We start from the raw sequence: 25,661 nt of genomic DNA, 5'->3' as shown, positions 1-25,661 counted from the left end.
ACATATGAAAACGGTGTTCAAACCACACATGTGAGGTATCGCTGCGAACGTTAGAGCGAGAGAAATAATTCTAGCCCTAGACCTCCTCTGTAACTCAAAACATATAACCAGTAAAAAAAATGTAAATCGTCGCCTATGGGGATTTTTAAGTAGCGACGTTTGCCGCCATTCCACGAGCGTGTGCAATTTTGAAGAGTGACATGTTGGGTATCTATTTACTCAGCGTAACTTCATCTTTCACATTATGCAAAAATTGGGCTAACTTTACTGTGTTTTTTTTTTTTTTTAAGCACAAAACAGTTTTTTTTCCAAAAAAAAGCATTCGAAAAATTACTGCGCAAATACCGTGCGAGATAAAAAGTTGCAAAGACCACCATTGTATTCTCCAGGGTGTTTGCTAAAAAAACATATATAATGTTTTGGAGTTCTATGTAATTTTCTAGCAAATAAATGATGATTTTTACATGTAGGAGAGAAATGTCAGAATTGTCCTGGGTGCTCCAGAACGCCTGATGGCGCTCCCTGCATGTTGGGCCTCTGTATGTGGCCACGCTGTGTAAAAGTCTCACACATGTGGTATCACCATACTCGGGAGTAATAGCAGAATGTGTTTTGGGGTGTAATTTGTGGTATGCATATGCTGTGTGTGAGAAATAACCTGATAATATGACAATTTTGTGAAAAAAAAAAAAAAAGTAAAAAGAATCTTGATTTTGCAAAGAATTGTGGGAAAAAATGACAACTTCAAAAAACTCATCATGCCTCTTACTAAATACCTTGGAATGTCTTCTTTCCAAAAAGGGGTCATTTGGGGGGTATTTGTACTTTTCTGGCATGTTAGGGTCTCAAGAATTGAAATAGGCCGTCAGTCCTTCAGGTGTGATCAATTTTCAGATATTGGCACCATAGCTTGTGGACTCTATAACTTTCACAAAGACCAAATAATATCCACCAATTTGTACTTATTTTTACCAAAGATATGTAGTAGTATAAATTTTGGCCAAAATTTATGAAGAAAAAATTTCTAATCTGCTAAATTTTCTAACAGAAACAAAGAAAAATTCGTTTTTTTACAGAATTTTCGGTATTTTTTCTTTTATAGCACAAAAAAAAAAAAACCCAGCGGTGATTAAATACCACCAAAAGAAAGCTCTATTTGTGTGAAAAAAAGGACAAAAATTTCATATAGGTCCAGTGTTGCATGACTGAGTAATTGTCATTCAAAATGCGAGAGCACCGAAAGCTGAAAATTGGTCTGGTTATTAAGGGTGTTTAAGTGCCCAGTGGTCAAGTGGTTAATATCCAAATCAATTGATAACGTTTTTTTTAAATGTGTTTTTCTGGATTTTCTTTTGTTGTTATTCTGTATCTCACTGTTAAAATAAACCTACCATTACAACTATAGACTGATCATTTCTTTGTCAGTGGGCAAATGCACAAAATCAGCAGGGGATCAAATACTTTTTCCATCACTGTGTGTGTGTATATATATATATATATATATATATATATATATATATATATATGTGCTTTTTGTGTATTACATTAAATTTGTTCTATGTCAGTTTGCAGGTGATGAACAGTCTTTTTGTCTTTTCAATCAGCTTTGTTAGGATAATCTGTGTTATGTAACAATATTCTTGGTGACACTAAAACAGCTGGAAAAGGTCTCCAGAGGACACCCACAAGGATTACTGATAAGGGATCCATTCCAACACGAAACACTCTCTGAGGGCCTGCTGTGATTTCTGCCTCTCTGTTTTCTGTATTTCAGTTATAAAAAAAAAGTTTAATACAGCTTTATTTTTCCTCAACTTTTGCTTGTTTAATATATTATTTTCAGTTTTCTGCTTTGTGCATATTTAACATGTGGAAACAGCCAAATATATTCACTAAGATGGTGATGTGATAATAGTATTTTAATGGAAAGTAAGTATTGAAGTGTAGGACAGACAAGCGAAAGTCACTTTTTTGGGGTGAGGTCACATAGCTGTAGTTCATTTAATTTGATGGACTAAAGTGCAAAATGTAAAACAAGACCCACAACATATTTTCACAATATATGCCTACAGCATATACCATTGCCTTAGCCCTTGTACACACGGTCGGAGATTCCGACGGAATGTGTCCTATCGGACTGTTTTGTCGGATAATTCGACTGTGTGTGGTATGCATCGGACTGTTTCCATCGGAATATCCCTCGGACCCAATTTTCCAACTTGTTGGAAATATTTTCCTACAAACTGGTCCGATCGGACATACTCCGATCATGTGTAGAGAATTCCGATTGGACAAAGTGCCAAGCATGCTCAGATCAAAATAACGTCATCACGTTCTGAACGATCGGATTTTTCGACAACTTCGTCCGACCGTGTGTATGCAACAGTTTCGGACACAATCCGTCGGACAAAATCCGTCGGACAAAATCCAATGAATTTGGTTGGTAGAATGTCCGACCGTGTGTACAAGGGCTAAAACGATATGACATATGTTGTAGCTAATGACATAATCACGATGAAGCCTTATGAAATACTTTCTGTGATATATTTTGTAAACCAAAAGGAAGCAAATGAAAAATGTCCATTGTAAGTGTTTCATATTTACACATAATTTTAATTAAAGATTAGTGGTCTACACCAGGGGTCTCCAAACGTTCTAAACAATTGGCCAGTTTACGGTCCGCGGGACTTTACGGGGATGGACTGTGGCCATTGGAAGTAGAAATTATCCTGGGGTAAGTGGGATTAAACAATGCATCTTTGGTATTAGGGGGAGGAATAGTGTCCTAATGCTGCTGTCATTATGATTAATAGTGCCCCATCATTGGTGTCAGTTGGAGAAATAGTGCCTCATCATTAGTGTCAGTGGGAGGAATAGTGCCCCATCATTGGTGTCAGTGGGAAAATTGGGCACCATCATCGGTGTCAGTTTGAAGAATAGTGTCCCATCATTGGTGTCAGTGGGAGGAATAGTGCCCCATCATTGGTGTCAGTGGGAAAATTGGGCCCCATCATCGGTGTCAGTTTGAAGAATAGTGCCCCATCATTGGTGTCAGTGGGAGGAATATTGCCTCATTGTTGGCATCAGTGGGAGAATTAGTGCTCCATTGTTGGTGTCAGTGGGAATAATAGTGCCACATTGTTAGTGTCAGTTTGAGGAATAGTACCCCATCGTTGAGGTCAATGGGAGAAATAGTGCCCCATCATTAGCGTCAATGGTAGAAATAGTGCCCCATCATTGGCGTCAATGGGAGAAATAGTGCCCCATCATTAGCGTCAATGGGAGAAATGGTGCCCCATTGTTGATGTCAGTGGAAGGAATAGTGTCTTGTATTAGTAGAAGGAAAAGAGCCCGAAGGGCCGGATAACGGCAAGTAAAGGGCCGCATCTGGCCCCCGTGCCACAGTTTGGAGACCCCTGGTCTACACAATAAATGCGAAGACGAGCCCAAAAGTAAAAACACATGAAGTATACATCTTTTTCCTTGCCTGTATCCTGCTACTTTGTTCCACTGAGCGTGGCCGGTACTAAGAAGAATGCCCCATCCATTCAGCATTAATTGCAGGTTAACGTGTAGTTTTAGATCTAGTTCAGGTGTGATGTGTTCCAATAAATGGGGGAACATTTTTTAACTTGTGCAGATACCCATATCTTATTACCCACATTTTATTACAGGGTAATACAATAAAATATATGTTTCTAGCCATTCAATATTTTTGTAGGTGCTTGCAAGAAGGTTTACTAAAATGGAGACATCTTCAACATGATTGCTAAATTAACTTTTTTTACAAGAGAAAATGAAACCATCACCATAATGCATTGTGAATATAATTGTGCTGCCAAAGGCTTTCTTTCTTGTGGATTCCTCTGACCTGTGTCTAACCTGTCCTCCTTTGCTTAACTGGTATAGGTGACTGCTGCTGCGGGGACAATGTTGGTAATGGAGACTTAGTCACAAAGGGAGGTGAGAGGATAGCTCCTAGAGGTCAATGAGCAACTATGAGATCCAAGTGATCTCCTCTTGCTGGGTAGAATCTCTGGATTCGCATGCATGCCACATCTGCTCATTGAAACACAGCATGACAGTCATTTTAGTAATGTGTTCGTGGATGAGTAACTATTTCATCATGCATATACAGACAAAAAAAATTCAAAAACATTCTAATTAAAGGAGAACAAACAGGCAAAATGTAGCATTCAATAAAATTAAACCCTAGAACCCCAAAGTATTCTCGGCACAAAAATGTTCCGCATTCCACTTGAATGACTTTAGTCACTGCCGACAGTAAATGTGTTAGAAATTGGAATCTTGAATTCACATTTTACAAATAAAATATGCAGTGGACTTTTCAGTAGCCAACTATTTATTAAATATAATGATTATTTCTTCCATTCCTGTAGTTCTCCTTTAATCGTCTTTTGGGCATTTTATTTCAATAAAAAAAGATGCTTGTAGCATTGAACTCACAATGTTATCTCATTATCACAAAGGATCATTTTTAGAATTATAACTACGAGCCTGCTTATAACTCATTACTTGGGTCATTGCATTACTGTATTGTGTATGTGTTGTGTCATCATAGCTGCACAATTAATTTCTAGGTGAATAATTGCTAACACTCATAATATAATGCATTTAAGGCATTTTTGTAAATGGCTATATAGGTAACTGTGCTGAAAAGCATCTGAACTAATAACAAAAATATAACAGTCATTTGGAGAATTAAAACAATTAAATGTTAATTATAGCAGACCTTTTTTTTACAGTTACTTGTGCCCTGGCTGTGATAAAAGTCTGTTTTTGTGATGGCGTGTCTAGAGAAGACTGGTGTGAATTTAAATGGAAAGCTGCCTGTCTAAGCGGCTGCATGCTAAAACGAGGGGGATTGGGGAAATTGGGACTTTAAATGAAGCCATGACTGGGTATAGTCATGTGCCTCCATTCCTGTCATTCTGACAGCAAAAAAACCACGGCAATAAAAAAACAGCAGTGATGCAAACAAGAAAGTGGGACTTTATATGAAGCTCGTGATGACAAAATGAATAGAGTGGTGTAAAATTAAGATGGTTTAATGACACATAAAAAACATGTTTACATACATTGAATTCCATGTACAAAGAAATGCACCTAACACCTAAAATGTTTCTAACCCGGCAATCGTTAATAATAATAACATGTTTACAAACATTTATATTCATGCTAAAATAAAGGGGTCCACCATTTTATTTTTTTTTTCCAATTATTTTTTTATTGAAAAATTTTACAAGATACATGTAACAGTAAAACAAGAAGGAAAAACATAAGGATAAAACAATAACTGAAAAGGGTGGTCCTTTAAGACCATCAAATTGCCCCAAAGGGCATATGTTGACATTCTGTGTTACAAGGAAAGCGCCTCCATTACCTCAACATACAGTGAGCAATGAACTTTGAACTTTATACTTTATAGGAAGCTCTAACCATCCTCTATAACATATACTGTATCAACATGCTGTTCAGTAAGTAATAAACCATCTAGAGTTCAAATCTAAGATCTGTAATCATAAAACATATACCAAGGTATTCTAGGACCCTGAAAAGAAAAGATAAAAAAACAATAAAAAGGATAGGGGAAGGTAGTGAGGAAGGGAAGAGGAAAAATAAAAAAAGGGGGTTAGGGGAATGGGAAATCTCACGGTCTGGCATTGTCCGGTCTAGGGGGTCTAAGTGAAGTGAGCAACTGCACTCTGCACTCTGGTGGAGGGTTGGTCTTATGGCCTATACCAATCTGTCCATTTCCTCTCTAACTGCTTTCTGTTGCCATTTCTGCTAGCTATTAAAATCTCATAGACAAAGTGAGTTTGAGTGGTCTGGAGTACCTCTGATAGATTAGGAGCCATATTTGACTTCCAATGTCTTGCTATTAAATTACATGCAACTAAGAGGACATGAGTAATAACAGCCCTGAATTTCTGAGGGAAGAGTTCAATCCCACTATTCAGAATTGCCAAGCTTTGGTTGGGACGTGTTCTAATCCCCGCCACGCTGGAGATCGTGCGAAAAATAGAGTTTCAAAAACTGGACAAATGCTTACAGCTCTAGAACATGTGGAGCAAGTTGCCAACTTCGTCAGGGGTCCATCATTTTCATAGTTGGATATATATGTTAAAATAGTAGCATCTGCACGGTCAATAGTCTTTGATCCCTATCAGAATAGAAATGATATAGACACATATCTTGGTGAGTGTGTAGCTCATACACGATATCTAGTAGCTTGACGCATTTTGTGGCTTAATACCGCTCTTCAGGAGCAGACATGTGAGATATGGATATGTGTGCACTAGAAGGTATGGCGTCAAGGACCGTGGGCCACCCAAGGGCATCAGTGTTGGGAGCTGAGAGGGCATGTACAATGGCAGCACTCATCATGGACAACAGTCCAGGCCATACACCATTGCTGGACTGGTTTCATTCCCCTTCCAACACAGGAGTGCTCAGAGGGCCCGGATCCGCCTGGACTGTTGTCCGTGATGAGTGTCGCCGTTGTACATGCCCTCTCGGCTCCCGACACTGATGCCCTTGGGTGGCCCACGGTCCTTGACGCCATACCTTCTAGTGTACACATATCCATATCTCACATGTCTGCTCCTGAAGAGTGGTATTAAGCCACAAAACGCATCAAGCTACTAGATATCGTGTATGAGCTGCACATTCACCAAGATATGTGTCAATATCATTTCTATTCTGCTAGGGATCAAAAGACTATTGACCGTGCAGATGCTACTATTTTAACATATATATCCAACTATGAAAATGGTGGACCCCTTTATTTTACCATGAATATAAATGTTTGTAAACATGTCATTATTAATGATTGCCAGGTTAGAAATTGGCACCATGTTATGGGTGCATTTCTTTGTACATGGAATTCAATGTATGTAAACATATTTTTCATGTATCATTAAACCATCTTAAATTTCCACCACTCTATTTGTTTTGTCATCATGAGCGTCATATAAAGTATCACTTTCTTGTTTACATTACTGCTGTTTTTTACTGCAGTGGTGTTTTTGTTAAGCTGCTGCATGGTCTCTTGCTGTTTAATGGTGCGGACTCAATCAGACCTGAAGCAAAGATTCACAGACCTATGAGTACAGTGCAAGCTATTCTCATACCATCATATAGATGTCATTTATGCTTTGTGAGATCTTATCCCTACATTGTCCTATATAGTCATGCAAACAGAATTCAGGTCTTTGAGTCTTGTTTCAGGTCTGTTGCATATCCAGTAAATTCTGCTGGCAATTGAGCACATTGCCAGAAGTAAAATGCAAGGCTAAATACTGGTAAACTTAAAGAAGAACTCCAGTCCTGCTGTTTTTGGATGAGGTATTTGGCTGATCTCCTAAACTAAGCAGTCAGAATAATTTGCGTTCTGTGTTTGTCATACTTTAAAGTGACTCTCACTCTTTACTTGACATGTGACATTTGTTTTTCGTTCCGAATGTAAACTCAGACAAATTTTTGGTTATTAAGGGTTATTCAGGGTTTCAGATGTATCTGAATCTCCGAATTACATAGTAACGAATTTCGTTGAAATTTGTTTGATTTTGTTTTGTATATTTGTTTTCTAACAAATTCCAAATTTTCAGAATGATTTAAATTAGAACCGGTCGAAAAACAATCGATTGAACAACCGATTAAAATTCTGTGTGAAGAATAGCTGGTTGTTAAGGAGCAGACTGAGAAGCTGGCAGCCGCGTCCTTAAAGCGGAGTTCAGCTTGCCCCTTTAAACATTAAAAGTCAGCAGCTATACATACTGCAGCTGCTGACTTTTACCATTAGGATACTTACTTGTCCTGGAGTCCAGTGATGTCGGCACCGCAGCTGATGTTTACATCAGCTGTTTGAGTGCTGTCACCGCCATTGCGCTCTCTCACTGACCCGGCAAAAGGGGAGGGCAGAGGATGGGGCCGAGCTGCTAACGTAATCCGCCAGTCTCCTGGAAGTGGGGACAGGGTGCGCCCCCCCCCCCCCCCCGAAAGGTGCCAGGTGTGGCACCAGAGGGGGGGAGGAATCAGATAAGCAGAAGTTCCACTTTTGGATGGAACTCCGCTCTAACAACCGATGATTCATCAACTGTTAGCCGGCTTCCCCAATGAGAGCTAAAATGTAAACAAAAGTATGGCGGTAATTAAAAATTTTGAAAAAAAAATTGTGTGGGTCCCCCCAGTCCATACAAGGCCCATCTGGTCTGCTATGGATTTTAAGTGGAACCCCATGTCAACAAAAAAAAAATCTATACCAGACCCTTATTCGAGCATGCAGGAAAGTGTGTGTGTGTGGGGGGGGAGGGGGGGGATTCTCTGCAGTAGTATAGAGGCCATACAGTGCCATTTCAAATGATGACAGGACTTAATGGAGTTATTCTTTAAGTCACTACCATTTTAAGGTGCACTTATACTTTGCTGTTATAAAAAGTTGTAATAAACTAGAAGAGCCAAAATGAGCCTCTGGGAAATAAAAGGTATTTTCAACAATATAAGGGTTATGGCTTGTCTTTAAGATATGCTTTTCTTCTTTTCAGAAAGCCCATGGTTCACTTACTGCCCAGGATACAGACTAAAGTGTTTGAGCCCAAAATAATCTTTTGATATTATTCCTAAACTATTTTCTAATACAGTTCTGACAACATACCTCTTATGCATATGTTATCCTTAAATATAAAAGAGAAAATTGGCAAGTTAGATATTCTAGGGTTACAATGAGGATAGTAAAAGACTTTTCACAGGAGTTTAAAACCTAGAAAAAAAATTTAAATGAACTCTTAAATATGAATTATTATATGTCTTCCTGAACAAATCATTTTATTCTTTGACTTAAAAATTAACTCTATCTTGCATATACCTAAGGTCAAAATTAGAGAGCGTAAGACCCCATACACACTATTCGATTTTCTGCAGATGTTTGTCTTCGGATTTACCAAAACCATGTAGTGCAAGGGCCTGCCTGATTGCATACAAATTAAAACTCTTAGCCCCTGTACACACAGTCAGAGATTTCGACAACCAAATCCGTCGGATTTTGTCCGTCGGATTTTGTCCGTCGGATTTTGTCCGTCGGATCTTGTCCAAAACTGTTGCATACACACGGTCGGACTAAGTTTGATCGAAAAATCCGATCTTTCAGAACGTGATGACGTAATTTAGTTATCTGAAGACAAAATCTGCAGAAAATCGAATAGTGTGTATGGGGTCTTACGCTCTCTAATTTTCCCGATCAACAATGTTACCAAGAGTGAAAGTCAGTGTAAAGCTAAAATTTTTAGTTGCCACCAGAACAGGAATAGGAGGGGAAATCTTCTAATATGAACACATGTTCTCGTGATAACTAAGAGGGCATTTCCCTCATATTAGAAAGATAATCCCTCACTTCCTGTTGGGTCTGCAGGACAGACGTTTAAATGATTGTAAAGGTTTGTTTTTTGCCCCATAAAAATAACAAACATGTTATACTTGCCTGCCCTGTTACAGTGGATTTGCACAGAGTATCCCGAATTCTCCTCTTCTTGGATACCTTGTCTGTGCTCCCTGCCCCTCCCTCCTGTTCAATGCCCCCACAGAAAGCAGCTTACTATGGGGACACCTGAGCTGAGTCGCAGCTTACTGTGTCCATCCTGACACAGAGCCCCAACCTGGCCCTGCCCCCTCTCACCCCTGATTGGCTAGCTAAGTTTGATTGATAGCAATGGGAACCAATGGCACAGCTGCTGTGTCTCATCCAATCAGGAAGGAGAATCTCGGATGGCCAAGGGACTCGTGGACATCGCTGGACAGAGAGGGACCTCAGGTAAGCGTTAGGGGGCTGGGGCTAATGAGACAAAAGAAACAATAGTTTAAACCCTCTCCACTCTTTCCAAAATGAAAAAAAGTTTTAGCTTTCAATATACTTCAAGTTGATCTTTTAATGTATATATCTATATATAATTCCCCTTTAAATCTGGTGACTTATTGTAGTCCAGTTACCCATTTTGCATACATAAAGAAAATTACTTTAGGTTTTTATTTTGTTATAACATATCCACATTGTTCTAACATCCCAGAATAATGTTTGAAAATTAGTTTGCAAACGGCAAAAATAACAAAAATATAGCTATATTCAAATTAACTGATTTTATAGACAGAATATAACTGCACCTTACATTTAATAATAAAATGAAAGCATGGCTTTGTTCATATTTTGTATAGTTACTCATTTTATATATAGGAATGTGCCTATGCTTGTCACCAGCACTTTGGGAGCACTTTGGGAGGAGGTAATATTAATCACAAGTGGTCAGTGTGATACCATTTCACCATCGTTGTCCATATTCACCAGTGTTTCTGTGATTCATGTTCCTAATAAACATTACAGCATCATTACAGCTTTTGTATCAACCATCCAATGCACGTGCTGCTGTTTGATCTTGTATTCAGAATTTAATAGACTTGAGCTACAGGGTCTCTTGCTAGGAAATAACAAACTTGTATTTTGCTAGGGCTCACTTTACCATGCATAATTGCTGGAGAACCAGGTGACCCAGGAATGCCCGGTGACCCAGGACCTCAAGGTATGTCGAAAAATGTGCCAGCATTTTCCTTAATCTAATGCATGAGTGCTGAAATTAATATGTAAGCCAGCTGGGCAGGTTTAACATGATATAATTGTATTTTTTATATATTTATTTAAATTAATAATGAGACTTAGTAAAGTAAAGCAGTACCTGTAGTTTGATTCACCTTAGTAATCGCACTAATCGCATACATATGACTTCATAATTAGTTAATGATCAACAAATCATAATTCTTTAGAAGAGAAAAGTAGTTAATATAAATAAAGACTTGGATTATTTGTAACAGGACCTAGAGGTGAAAAAGGATTTCCTGGAATCCCAGGTCTCCGTGGCTTTGATGGTGGTAAAGGACAACCAGGCAGTCCAGGTCTTGGTGGATTTCCAGGACCACAAGGTAGGGACCAGCTGTGCATCATAACAAGAAGGGTGCACATAACACATGCCTACACTTTGTAACATTTCTTACATTTCTAATACATTATGATTTACAGGCTTTACAGGTCCCCGTGGAGACGAAGGCCCTTCTGGATTTCCTGGCTTGGATGGCATTGACGGAATTCCAGGCAAGTCAGGACCTCCTGGTTTGCCTGGTTTCAAAGGAGCACGTGGTGAAGTATTGGGAGCCGAGCCTGGTGCTGCTGGTGAACCTGGAAGGCCTGGATTCATAGGAGATAAGGGAGCTCGTGGAGACCCTGGATTTGATGGGCAAAGAGGTAATAATTACTTTTATACATCCAATATATTACACAGAGCTATCACCCATAGTGTATAAAAAAGAAATTACCATAAAACGGTGGCACATAAAACAACACATGCTCCACCATCCATGAAAAAACTTCCACCACCGCAGATTGCTAAACACTCACCAGATTTTATGGCTGGTATGTCTAGAACACCAACATAAGTGCATATATGTGCAAATGAACCCTTCAATGCAGCATAAGGAAAACCTCATGCAGGCTGCCATAGGCGATCACCTTCAGTATGCATTCAATAGCAGGAAATAAGAGCAGACCCAGAGGAGAAATATATATATATATATATATATATATATATATATATATATATATATATATATATATATATAAAATATAGGATTTATGCTTTCATGGTTTTACATCAATTAGATAACAGTTGCACTAGGAAAACTATTTTTTATTCATCCTGTGGTGCAATTCTGTTATTTCCATCCAAAATGATCTCATTACATTGCACAGGCTGTGAAATAATTGGAAACATAAAGAGTATAACAACGTGTATTTTTCAGTATTCTGTCCAACTGACATCCTTGATCAACAGCAATAACAAGGTGAAGATTTTTAGTTGAATTGACTGTACAGTAACAAATTCTCAATTGTGTTACAGGCTTAGATGGACGACCTGGACTAATGGGTGCTAAAGGTGAAAGGGGTAATTCAGGATTTCCAGGTGGACCAGGTCCCAGAGGTCCGCCAGGATTTGGAGGAGCAGCTGGCATTAAGGGGAGACCCGGACCTATGGGAGATATTGGACTCCCAGGGTCACAAGGTATGTTTAACAAAAATTACAAAACAGATGCTTTTTTTTTTCCCTAGCATATTTTTAGTATATATCAGATAAGAAAAACTATATATTAAGAAGGAATATTTAAATGAAAAAATATTCAGGTCAGTAAAAGAATTCTTGAAGTCTGTAAAACAATAATAGTTGATGACAGTTGATCATTTTAGTTATCTATTTGTGAGCTTTACTGAGAATGAATGTTGATATTCCATATGTGTGGGTCATCAGACTCTACTGTGCATCAGGTATGGTTTTGTTGTTTGGTAAGTATGCAAGTCAATTGCGTGAAATTTTTTGGATCTTTTCATTGCCTTCAGTTTTAACCTGTTCAGTTCAGTCTACTTCTGTTAAACTAAGTAAGCTGCTGGCAGTTGTGTGTATGTGTGTATATATATATATATATATATATATATATATATATATATATATATATATATATATATATATTTTTTTTTATATATATACTGAAAGGTTTTATCTATACACTACACAGCAGATTAGGAAGTTTTTTTTGTTTTTTTTTAAGACTGCTCGTAAAATCAGAGGCACATTGAATATCTCTCTGGGGAATCTACTAGAAAGTTTATGGTTCCAACCTTCATGTTTTGATCTTTTCTATGGTTATTTTGGTGATTGTTCTGTGAGATCTGTTACTGATAGGGGGGAAAAACTTAAGTTTTGCTTTGTAGTAGTTTCATACATGGAAGTTATGGTTTAATAGACAACATGGTGTACTTGTGACAAGATTTTGCTCCTATATCATATATAGCACACATATAGCTTTGTAAACTAGTCTAGCTTGGACAGAAGTAAAGGCATATATTAGTAAATTACGAAGAGTATACAATTTAAGTTCTTTACTCCTTCCCTTAGTATACCTAAATATCTGCTGATTTGTATTGATTTTCTGATTACTAACCTAAATATCAATCAGATGTGTAAAGCAAATCGAATACAGCATGCTGCTTTTGATCATTCTTGCCCAATCTCATCTTCCCTTTTTCCAATCTCCTTCCTTCCATGGGATGCACTCATAGAAAAAATGATTCACTTGTTTTGATTGTATCTCTCGGTCAGCAGTTTCCATTTCGCTATGTGCTATCTTTCATACATTTTGTCTGTTTTTCCTTCATCATGCTTTTATTCCAAATACCATCAATCCTCCATATTTTGATGTCATACTGTATGGTTTCGGCTTCTTCACATAGGCTGTCAAGGTGAGAAAGTGCTCTGTAGCATAAAAGCAGATGGACTAACTAGCTTTTGATGCTGCAGGCATTGAAATGACCATAGGTGACACCCCTTATTTTTTACACTGTTATAAGAACCATTGTACAAAATATACATAGGTGTTGTGACAACCAACTGAGATGTAAATGCTAATATGACATGTAGAAAGGCCTATGTGATTTCTACGCTATCAGATACTTGTTGCACTTGAAATAAAGCAGTATTTCACAATTTGGGAGCATGATCATTACCATCTGAGACTTGCTGCAGCAAATCATGACATCCATAACCTGGGGAATCTTTGTTATAAGCTCAAGTCACTATTTGGTAAATATAGTGTAAAGTGGTATTAAACCATGAAACTCAAATGTATTATATTGCAGCTTATCAGTTCTTTGATATGATGGCTGCATTTGTTTTCTTTTTTTCGTTTTTTTTTCCCCTTTATTTTCACCTTTTAATCTGGCCAATGAGTCTGTTATTTTTCAACTTCCTTTACCAGCTCGAGCTATCCAGCAAAAGTTGCAGTTCAAGGGTTGAGACAAACCATTGAACAAAGAGAGGGGTGCTTACAGTGATCAGCTTGTATTTATTAATGTACAACCTTTATCACAAAAGTGGAATGGGTTGTATTTAGCCACTGAAGGTGATGGGGGGGATAGTTTTGTGTACCAGCATTTGCTACCTTTGCCGATACTCCCTCCTAACCACTGCGCTCTGTACTTTAAATATTCCTGACCCCTGCATCCTATACATTACCCACTACTGACCCCTGAACTATGTACATTAGACACTCCCAACCCCTGCATTGTGTACGTACCCATGATTCCTATAAACTGTATGGTACATACTCCTGAAACTACACTGTGTAGGTTACATAGTCCTAACCCCTGCATTCTGTACATTACATATTCTTGACACCTGCATTTTGTAGATTATATACATACATCAGATACCTACCCTTCTACTGTTAGTGCAGTTTTGTCACACCCACATTTCTCCCTGCGGGCCTAGAGGGAGGGATGGTTGGGCTCAGGCCCTAGGCCCTGTCAGGTAGGCTGTATGGGGCCCAATGATTTATAGCAGAAGCCCTGTGTGAAACACTTGGACATGCTACCCTACAGCCGAACATATGTATGAGTCAAACTGTGAATTAAAATCAAACTCTGCCATATAAAGCACACCAGCACAAATCTGTGCTTGTGTTCAAGGATTTCCAAATATGTATGTATTAGTAACAAAATCACCCCAATACATTTGTGGGGTGCCAATGAACCTTCATGGTTTACTAAAGTAGGGCTAAGCAATTGCAAGAAGCTTCCACCAGTCCAAAAATACAATTAGCCCTTGTACACACGGTCGGAGATTCCGACAACCAAATCCGTCTGAGTAATTCCGACGGATTAATTCCGGAAGAAGTTCGGAAGTGATGTTGCATACACACGGTCGGACTAAGTTGTCGGAAAATCCGATTGTACATAACGTGATGACGTTATTTCGTTACGACAGGACTACGTTCAGGCTAGTATAGCTTTGGCCTAGGAATTTGATCTGAGCATGTGTGCCACTTTGTCCGTTGGAGTAGGCTACACATGATCGGAGTATGTCCGATAGGAGCATTTTGTCGGAAAATTTTACCGGCAAGTTGGAAAAGTTGGTCCGTCCGATATTCCGACAGAAACAGTCCGATGCAGACACACAGTCGGAATATCCGACAAAAACGGTCCGATAGGAAACATTCCGACGGAATCTCCGACCGTGTGTACAAGGGCTTAGATATTCCATCCCTTTTTGCACTACCAGAGTTGCAAGGTTAGATTGTTTTCAAGTACATTTCTAAAAGGTGAATAGAGCTTAAAATATTACAAAAGGCAAACGTTTTGAATAGAGTGGAGAAGGATTAGAACTCCTGTCAGTTTTTATTGTTGTCTGTGCCCTTGTTTGAGAGATTCACCCTCTCTATTTGCCCTGTTTACCATTAGCATGGAAAGTGAAAGTAAAAAAAATACCAAAATTTTGGGTTCTCCAAAGAAAAGTAATAGAAGGCAAACCCTCCAATGGGGACACTGGTTCTGGTGACCTGGGGTCCTCAAGGAATTACCTTAATTTGCAGGGATTTCCTCTTCCTGTTTGGCTATTGAACAGGAAATAAAGGTAAATCTCTGCAATGGCATACATATGGCAAAAAAATCTGACAGAGGTTATAACCCTTCCTTGCTCTATCCAAAATGTTCTACTGGTTAAAGAAGAAAATAAGAGAATTAGGCTGTAAATGTACATAGATGTCACACTGCTAACATCTCTAAAAATGGAAAATTGGTGGAACATAGCTACCATGATAGTGCTTTGGGAACACATGCAAAGCTATTTCTCATAAACATAAAAAGTCTTTATTTTGTTAGAGGTATCAGCCACATAAGGGAATTACCCACAGAAAGGAAAGTCCCAGACTTAGCCGTTTTGGTGGTTTCCAGCAGACGTGTAGGATTTAGACAAGTCTGCTCTCCAAACTCCTACTACTCTGCACCTGCACTAGGAGCTTCCTGTGTTTTAAGCTTCCTGAAGGTAATGGAGGCAACATGTGACACTATACAGTACCTGAGAGTGGGCATCTGCATTTTGTTTGTGTATCCTGGATCTGTGTTCCATTGAACTCCTGGAGAGAAAGGAACCACCTGGCCCCTCTAGCACTGGCCTGCTTGTTTCATCTCATCCACTTCAATGGGGCATGGTCTGACACCACTTCTGCCTAGCAAAAAGTACTGCAGAGAGCCTAGAGCCCATCTTATGGTGAGGCATTGTCAATGAGTGCATGGTGTCCTGTCCATTTCCTCTTAGAATGTGGCCGAGGCCTAGTGTAAGCCAAATGGCATCCTTTTATATTGAAAGTTGCCTTCAGGGGTGCAAAAAGCCGTTTTATCCCTGCCTTTCTTGGTGAGCGGTATCTACCAGTACCCTTTTGCTGAGGTATAACGAGGTGACATAATGGGCTGGACACAACCTCTCAATTAGCACATCTACCCAGGGCATCAGAATTCTGAAATTTCATTAGGTTGCCTAAGGTTATTGCAGAAGTGCAAGGTGCTGTTGGATTTTGGTACCTGCACAATTGGGCTCGATGACGCACACTGTGACTCTTCAATGAGATTGAGCTCATACATTCTCTACACCTCCTTGGACACTGCCTTTCTATGTGCTTCTGGGATTTGACACAGCTTTAAATGGACTTATACAATGTAATGCTCAATGATGTTGGTAAAACCAGGCAATCCCAAAAACATCCTTTTGTTTATCTGCAGAAACTCTTTAGCATTTTCAGTCTAGAGAGGGTAGTAGCAGGCTGGGTGGAGAGTTGAGCTGGTAATTTTTCTTTAAGCATCACCCTTCCATGTGTTTCCTGTTGTTAAGGTCACTGTTGGTGTTTTGGTGAAGGGCGCACTGGGTGCCTTTGCTGCCACTGTGCCCTTTGCTGGGTCTCTAGTGCGCCTCTGTGCCTTCAAGGAGGAGTGGGCTCCCTCCAGGCAAACCTGCCCTCAATCTCTCCATTACGATATATGGGCTCCTACTGTGGAGGCTCTCAAAATGTATAGAGTTAGAACGGCAGATAATACTGGGGTGCCTTGTCACAGCCTCTGCAGCTCATGTATGTATTTCCAGATGTGTGCAAACTAAACCCCTGTTTTTAATGTGAAATGTCACTTTGTTGCAGGCTACTTGGTAAGTTGAGCTGGAAATTTTTTTTATTTTTGTTTGAGAGGGTAGTAGCAACCTGCACAAGGTCAACTACTGCAGGGTCCCCTAAATCGACACGTACCACAGCGGATACCTGTTCTCTGTCTCTCCAGGGTTTAACCAGTTTACATGATAAATTTGGTAAGGTTTTCTTTTTCCAGGCTGATGTACCTTGTAGTTTACCTCACTCTCTTTTTCCACCATCTCTAATGGTGCCTGTTACTTGGCCAAGAACTTATTATCTACCGTGGGGATCAGAACAACCATCTGGTCTCTAACTTGAAAGTGTCAGATATTAGCCAACCGATTGTACACCCTTCTTTGGGCTTCCTGAGCCTTCTGAAGATCCTGCTTAACTAACTGCATCACTTTAGCCACCCTCTCTCGCATTTGGAAGATATGTTCTATCACTGTTTTGTGCAGTGAGGATTCACTTTCCCACGTCTCTTTTAGTAGATCAAGGAACGCATGAGGTCTTCGCCCATACACTAACTCAAATGATAAAAAGCCTGTGGATACTTGTGGAACATCCCAGATGGCAAACAAAAGGGCAGGAAGCAACATGTCCCAAATCTTACCGTCTTTAAGAAATGATTTGCTCAAGTCCGCCATCACCCATGACCTACAAGGAGTACCCTGGTTCTTGAAAACACATGGAATAACTCCCGGGCAATGGCCTTAGGGCCTTTTTTTTAAAGGGACAGCTTCCATCCAGATACCTAGTGGTGTCTAGGACTGCTAATATATATTGGTGTCTTCTTGCTGACTTTACCAAGGGTCCTATGAGATCTATAACAATCTGTTCAAATGACACCTCAATTATTAGTAGGTGTATTAGGGGGGTTTCTGTAGTTTTACATGGGGTGGTTACCTGGCAACTGAGACTGGGGTAAAATAACTTTTTAATTGAAAAGATAAAATACTAATGCGCTATCTAGAAAGTGCTTGACAATCAATAAACTAAAGATGTATAAAAGATGTATAAAAATGTGAAAAAATTGTGAAAAATAGTATTGTCATATAAAGTGCTTGTTAAAAAGTGGAAAGCAGCTAAACTTCTATAGTGTTACTGGCACCAATAGATCTGTGTATAAATGATGAAGTAGCGCTAACAACTTAAAAAAAAGTGCAAATTTGCTTTAAAGTATACTAATTCTTCCTAAAGTTGTGTCTTGGCACAAAAAAGTTCTTCACAAAACAATTAAAGTGAATAAAACATTCAAAATACGAATAACTCTGATCCAGTGGATAAAGTGCAACAAAGTCCAGTGTATAAAGTGCATAACGTTTTCTTATTGTTATTCAATAAAAAAAAAAATCTAAAATACTACTATGAATATATTCAGAATCCTCCCCCAGTTGTACCAGCCTCTCACCTTCAAGGTAGACCCCCACGGGTCAGATGATGCATCAATGGACAACCATGCAGTAACTTTCTCATCCTTAATGGCTCCAGGGCAAAGGATCACTCTAATCTTCCCTTGATCTCGGCGACTCTTCTATCCTCTCCTCATGTATTTAGACTAAGAGCTCTTAGTCTTTATTGTGAAATAATTGGGGTCCTTATTGTGAAATTGTGCAAAATGTCTACTCACGTCATGTTTAGGGAAACCTTTAATAATGTTCTGAACATGTTCCCTAATTCGGACCATAAGGGGTCTTTTTGTTCTCCCTACATATTGCAAATTGCATGTACATTGCAGAACATAGACCACACCTTCAGTATGGCAACTGATACAATCTTTAATAGGATAAGTATGTCTGGTCTTGGTAGAAATAAAATCAGTTCTTTTAACTTGCGTTTTTTTGGAATGTGTACAGGCAAAACAATATTTACAAGGAAAAAAACCTTTTTCTGTGAAAAAAGAGTATCCACTGTGTGGAGGGGGTTCCACCACGTTTTTAACAAAAATATCTCGCAAAGTGGGTGCTCTTCTAATATACAATATTGGGCTTTTCGTGTAGAATACTCCTTAGATGCTTGTCACGCTTTAAAATTGTTTTTTAATAAATCTCTCTACATCTTTATGTTGGATGTAATAGTCGAGAATTAAGGCTGGTGCTTCTGAGTGACGTTGCTCTTTTTTGTTCCCTTGCAACATAGTATTTCTATCAAGTTTTGATACATCTTGAATTTGTTTCTGTATGAACTCATTTGTATATCCTTTAGCTCTGAATCTATTGCCAATATATTCAGCTTGGGACAGGAAAGCCATCTCATTCGTGCAGTTTCTTCTAATGCGTACCATCTGTCCTTTAGGGATATTATATAGCCAGGGTTTAAAGTGGCAACTCTTTAAAGTAACTATTGGTGTCAATATTCTTAAAATGAGTCTTTGTTATCATTTTATTATTCGACACCATAATATCTAAATCCAAAAAATTGACCTGCTTCTTACTGATGTTCCACACTAGTTTAATATTTCTGTCATTGTCATTAAGTTGGATTAAGAACTTTTCAAGTGTGTCTTTACTTCAATTCCAGGCAATTATGACATCATCAATATATCTTTTGTAAAAAGATAATTCTACCGGAGTATTGTAATACACTGCACTCTCTTCCCATTGCGCCATAAAGGCATTAGCCACACTGAGGGCGAACTTCACCCCCAATGCTCTGCCAGTAATTTAATTGTAATATGCCTGATTGTACCAAAAATAGATGGATTTCAAAAAAAAATGTAAACACTTGATCAGGAATTTTCTTTGTTTACAGGCCAAAGTACTGTATTCTCTCAATAGCCATTTAATAGCACTACAAGCTAGGTGATTCTTCTTAGCATTACCATGCTGCTGGCATCCAGTAGGGCCTTGACGGGGAGGTGCTTTACCCATACTTCACACTTGAGCTGTAATAATACCATCTGTAATAATACCATTGGTTTATACTTATTGGGCTTACTTTACACTAATGCAGCAAACAAGCTGCCAAACATTGGGAATGTCTGAGCACAACGGGACTACAAGAGTTAGATACATGTTCAGACTTTGCTTAAAAGAGAAGTTGCCTTTTTAGCCATACTTCTACTGGGGATCACAGAAGTGCAGTACATTCAGCCGACAGCAGGCCGAAGCCTGCTGCCGGCTGATGTCACAGAGATGGTTCAGGCTCTGAAAAGATTCCGTGATCCTGCCAGAAGCCTGGACCGGCAGCTGACTCAGCCTCTCAGTGATCCGCTGAGAGCCTGAGCCAACCACTCCCGCCCACTCCACAACCCTGTGCACCAGTGAGAACTGGAGGAGAGAGCAGAGAGTCTCTGACTGACAGTCACAGCTCTGTGCTCAGAGCGGAGGAGGAGAACTAAGCGATAAGCAGTGATTGATTGCTCAGTTCTCCCTGTAGAGCTAGCAGGGGACAGATGCAGCAATGGGTCGATGCTGCATCCACCTAGGTGAGTGAATTTGATTGTTTTTTAAATCTAACTCTATTTAAGCTTTTGTAATTCTAAACAATGATTATCTGCTTTACCCAGACTATGAAATACTGCTTCAAGTGTTTCAAGTATTGGAATCACTAATATTAATTTTAGCATCTTACATCACCCTTTTTACAATGGTTCATTAAGGTAGATAAAATGTGTATAGAAAGATTCTTCTTCTATATTTCAGGTGTTGGATATTTATGATTCACTCATCCCCTCATTGGAATAAACCTCAACATTGTAGAAAGTGCAACATCATAAGGGGTTTCACTGCAGTCAGTTGTAGTGTTATAGGCAGTAACCCATGCAATAGGTAACTTAGACCACTAATGCTTTTGCAGCTAATGTCCCTTCTGCTAGGTGGCTATATGTAGTACAATTTGAAATATATTTGCTATGATTTCAGACAACATTCTGCTACTTATATTTTTTCTGCCTCTGCTGGTAATTCCAGTTCTGACAGTTCAAATGTCCTCCAAAAATGACAGGACTGTTGTATTTTTTGCTAACTGTTCAGTTCCAAATTATTTTACTGAATATGTTTATTACAGGCTTTCCTGGACCAAAGGGCATTCCTGGAAACAGAGGTCCCCCAAGTCCAGCTGGTATAAAAGGCAGTCCAGGTCCTAATGGAGATGCAGGTCGACCTGGGGATTTAGGATCGCCTGGACCATCAGGACAAAGTGGACGAGATGGACAGCCTGGCTTTGCAGGACCTAAAGGTTGGATTCATGAAATGAGTATAAATTAGCAAATTAGCTCACAAATGTAAAACTAATATATATATATATATATATATATATATATATATATATATATATATATATATATCACTCAACCTGTTATTCTATAATGGTTCTTAGGTGATAAAGGATCCTCCGGTTTGATTGGCTTTCCTGGTATGCCTGGGCTTCCAGGTCGCCCTGGTTCCAATGGATTTAAGGGATTTGATGGATCACCTGGAAGAAATGGACCTCCTGGAATTGAAGGGCGAAAGGGGGAGCAAGGTAATTATTGTTCACTATGGCAAGAAACAGTATACATTTCTCATCTTATAAATATATTTTCTTAACACAGAAAGACACAAACACTATTAAAAAAATGATTATTTCAGATTAGGCACAGGGTCTTTCCCTGTCACTTTCTGGTTAGTAGTTTGGCACTAAAAAGACTATACTTTTCCTGTTTTTCACAGTGTTCTAAATACAGTCATCAATAAGGAATCAGCACTGTTTTTGGATATATTTAATTGTTATGTCACTCCTCATTTTTGGTAGAGCTTGCAGCCCCAACATAATTTCTATAGGCCAATTGTTTTCTGGGAGCAGCAGCTTTGCTTTCTGGCCTGCTAGGAAATTCAAAGTCCCTTCATTTAAAGGTCCATTTTATTTCCCCAGGTAGCAGAGGTGATCCAGGCCCACGAGGTCCTGAAAATATTGTGGATATAAGCACACTGATTGGAGAACCTGGAGCACCAGGAAGGAATGGACAACCAGGGTTCCCAGGCCCTCGAGGTAATGTTTCTTTAATACTGTGAGATGTTACTATTAGCAGTTGCACTTGCTGGCACTTCAGTTTCTGTTTACATCTTCATTTAGTACACTGTTTTGTAGAAAATATTCTCAATATAAAAATGCAAAATCTTAGAAATGTAACTGTCATACTAACTAATGTAAACAGCCACAAGAAACAATGTCAGGATGGCACAAAAAATGCAGATCCGAACATATATTTCCACATCTGAAGCTAACCATATGGATTACAACCTACTGTTTAATCTCTGCAGGGGCAGCTGGTTCATTTAGGGTGCACGGGCATCGCCTGCTCTGTCACACCGCCCCCTCTGTCACGCCGCCCCCTCTGTCACGCCGCCCCCCTATATGACTAATGTATAGATTTATGCATTGCATGAATCTATACATGGGAGCGGCTGGCACCCCCTATTCGGACGCCGGGCACCTGAATTCCAGTGGCGGGTGTGTTTTTTTGAAGCACCTGATTACAGCCATAGACTCTAATAGGCTTCAAAAAAGGTTGACTTGGAGCGCAGAGCATTTTGCTCGCAGTCCACCCAGATGTGTTAGAAAAGCAAATGAATATTTGCTTTTCTAACGCTGAACCGCCTTTCCGCCAATCAGGTAGCGTGGGTTTAATACCCATTACCTGATTGGCTGAAGGCACAACACTCCGACTGGACATCTAGCAGAATGGAACAACAGAGAAGGGGGAGGCATGGAGGTCAAAGGAGCCATCCTACAGCTCGCCGCCGTCACCTGCTGCCTGACTTGCCACTAAGATAGGGTAAGTGTGGGACAGACAGTGGGCGGGCAGGGGTCACAGTGGTGGTATATGATGGGCACAAGTGGCGGCGTTTGATGGGCTCAAGTAGCGGCATTTGATGGGCTTAAGTGGTAGCATTTGATGGGCACAAGTGGCTGCATATGATGGGCACAAGTGGCGGCAAATGATGGGGCACAAGTGGCTGGATATAATACGCACAAGTGGCTGCATATGATGGGGCACATGTGGCTGCATATGATGGGGCACAAGTGGCTGCATTTGATGGGCACAAGTGGCTGCATATGATGAGCACAAGTGGCAGCATATGATGGGGCACAAGTGGCTGCATATGATGAGCAAAAGTGACTGCATTTGATGGGCACAAGTGGCTGCATATGATGGGACATAAGTGGCTGGATATAATGGGCACACGTGGCTGCATATGATGGGGCACAAGTGGCTGCATATGATGGAGCACAAGTGACTGCATATGATGGGCACAAGTGACTGCATATTATGGGCACAAGTGACTGCATATGATGGGCACAAGTGGCTGCATATGATGGGCACAAGTGGCTGCATTGGATGGGCACAAGTGGCTGCATTGGATGGGCACAAGTGGCTGCATTGGATGGACACAAGTGGCTGCATTTGATGGGCACAAGTGGCTGCATATGATGGGGTACAAGTGGCTGCATATGATGGGCAAAAGTGGCTGGGCAAAAGTGGCTGCATATGATGGGCAAAAGTGGCTGCATTTGATGGGCACAACTGGTGGCATTCGATGGGGCACAAGTGGCTGCATTTGATGGGGCACAAGTGGCTGCAAAGGATGGGCACAAGTGGCTGCAATTGATGGGGCTTTTTTTCAGATTTTTTCAGTTTGTTTGCACCCCCCCCCCCCCCCCCCCAAAAAAAAAATTGAGCACCAGCTGCCACTGAAACTGTGCACTCTCCATTTTACCAGAACTACCAGAACTATGTAATGTGAGGACCCACCTAAATTATCCATTGCATCTGTAGGCAGTCTGGCAGGGAAGAAATTGTACAGAAGGCTTATATCATGTAAAGTTAGTTTTTTTTTTTTTTACCTTCAACTCAACGTGCTGAGCAAAAAAATACATACAGATCATCATACTAACACATTCAACAGAAGCCAGACATGAGTGAACTGTACACACAGGCCAAAAGTCGGCAGGTTCTGCTGAACTGACTGTTTTAGTTTAGCTTAAGTCTGATGACCAACAAACATGTCAACTCATGCAGTAGAGACATTACAAAAAAAATTTATAGCGCCAAATTGTTTGTGCCAGTTGGCTGTGAGAACTCATGGGTTCATTGTATTTTTTTGGGTTGTCAAATGTATCACCTATTTCATTAATTCTTCAGTATAGTTTTGGATTTTTTATAATAGATTTATACTGATAATAATAATACATTTTCACAGGTGATAAAGGTTTCCCTGGTCTGCCTGGGTCACCTGGCCTCCCCGGATTCTCAGGAACACCAGGAAGAGATAAAGGTCAACGTGGAGATCCGGGGCTGCCTGGAACATTTGGAAGACCGGGGTCTCCTGGACTTAGAGGCTCACCAGGGATCATAGGATTTCCTGGGATGCCAGGAATAAATGTAAGTTTTGTAAGATTATATATGTAAAGATTGAACAATTGCTTATAATATATTGGACAGATCCATTTTTTGTAGCAATTTACAATGCATTCTAGACTTCCATCTGTAGTCATGTAACCTGAAAGATACAGCCTCCAAATGTTGTCTTGTTCAGATGACATATCGGATATACTGTACATATTATGGCAGTCTGGCAGGTGGACTGTAGAGGGGTAGTGTCAAAATGAATGTCTTCAAGCACAAATGTGAATACAGGAGTATTTTACGACTCTTTATTCCTACGATGTTTAGTAAATTACCATTTGTTGGGAAAAATCTTATGACTGGTAGCCCTTGTACACACAGTCGGACATTCTGACGGAAAATGTCCGATCGGACCGTGTTGTCAGATAATCCAACCATGTGTGGGCTCCATTGGACTGTTTCCGTCGGAATATCCGACCGACAAAGTTTTAGAGCTGTGCTAAAAAAATTTCCCACATCATGATCTGATCGGACTTTGTCTGATCGTTTGTAGAGAATTCCGATCGGACAAAGTGCCACACATGCTCAGATCAAATGACGAGACCAAAGCTATTGGCTACTAGCCTGAACGTAGTCCCGTCATAACGAAATAACGTCATCACGTTATGAACGATTGGATTTTCCGACAACTTTGTCCGACCGTGTGTATGCAACACCAGTTTCGGACAAAATCCGTTGGACAAAATCCAACGGATTTTGTTGTCGGAATGTCCGACCATGTGTACAAAAACTTTTAATTTGACATTTTGATTTTCTTCTTCTGTGTTCACTTACCTCTATGTTTGGAAAATAAATATATAGTGTTCATTTTCTTTTTTTACCTTTCCTCAAAGTCTTCTTTTAGCCAAAACATTATAAATTAGGGAAGTAAGGAAAGAGTAAAATTAATTTCAATTACGGTATTTTATTTCCTTTTTTGCCTTCTGTTGCCTATTGTGGAAAATTACCACCTCTTCCTGCCCCATAGAGAAAACAAACTCCCCTTAGGCTGCTTTCACACTGGGGCGAGAGCAGCGTCGGCGGTAAAGCGCCGCTATTTTTAGCGGCGCTTTACCGTCGTTTTAGCGGCGGTGTGCGGGCGCTAGCGGGGTGGTTTTAACCCCCGCTAGCGGCCGAAAAGGGGTTAAACCCGCCCGCAAAGCGCCCGCAAAGCGGCGCTTTGCCGGCGCTTTGCCGGCGGCTTTGCCGGCGGTATTGCCACGGTGTCCCA

General features: G+C 39.9%; 1 protein-coding gene across 3 annotated transcripts in view; it reads left to right on the top strand.

Moving 5' to 3' along the window:
- Window positions 1-25,661, top strand: part of COL4A6 (collagen type IV alpha 6 chain) — a 337,569-nt gene that overhangs the window by 284,810 nt on the left and 27,098 nt on the right. For 2 of the 3 annotated variants that reach the window (XM_077478926.1, XM_077478935.1), the window contains 9 exons: window positions 3,910-3,963; window positions 10,518-10,589; window positions 10,879-10,986; window positions 11,084-11,305; window positions 11,958-12,119; window positions 21,070-21,240; window positions 21,382-21,525; window positions 21,916-22,032; window positions 24,246-24,427. In XM_077478926.1, the coding sequence (XP_077335052.1) occupies window positions 3,910-3,963; window positions 10,518-10,589; window positions 10,879-10,986; window positions 11,084-11,305; window positions 11,958-12,119; window positions 21,070-21,240; window positions 21,382-21,525; window positions 21,916-22,032; window positions 24,246-24,427 (1,232 nt within the window). The remainder of the gene's footprint in view (window positions 1-3,909; window positions 3,964-10,517; window positions 10,590-10,878; window positions 10,987-11,083; window positions 11,306-11,957; window positions 12,120-21,069; window positions 21,241-21,381; window positions 21,526-21,915; window positions 22,033-24,245; window positions 24,428-25,661) is intronic. The other variant, XM_077478944.1, reaches the window with a different exon arrangement.

This window comes from Lithobates pipiens, unplaced genomic scaffold (genome assembly GCF_037356315.1).
Source record: "Lithobates pipiens isolate NorthernLeopardFrog02 unplaced genomic scaffold, aLitPip1_a1.2 Scaffold_1, whole genome shotgun sequence".
Taxonomy (NCBI): Eukaryota; Metazoa; Chordata; class Amphibia; order Anura; family Ranidae; genus Lithobates; species Lithobates pipiens.
Note: the sequence above shows the minus strand (reverse complement) of the source record. Positions and strands in the feature narration are given on the sequence as shown.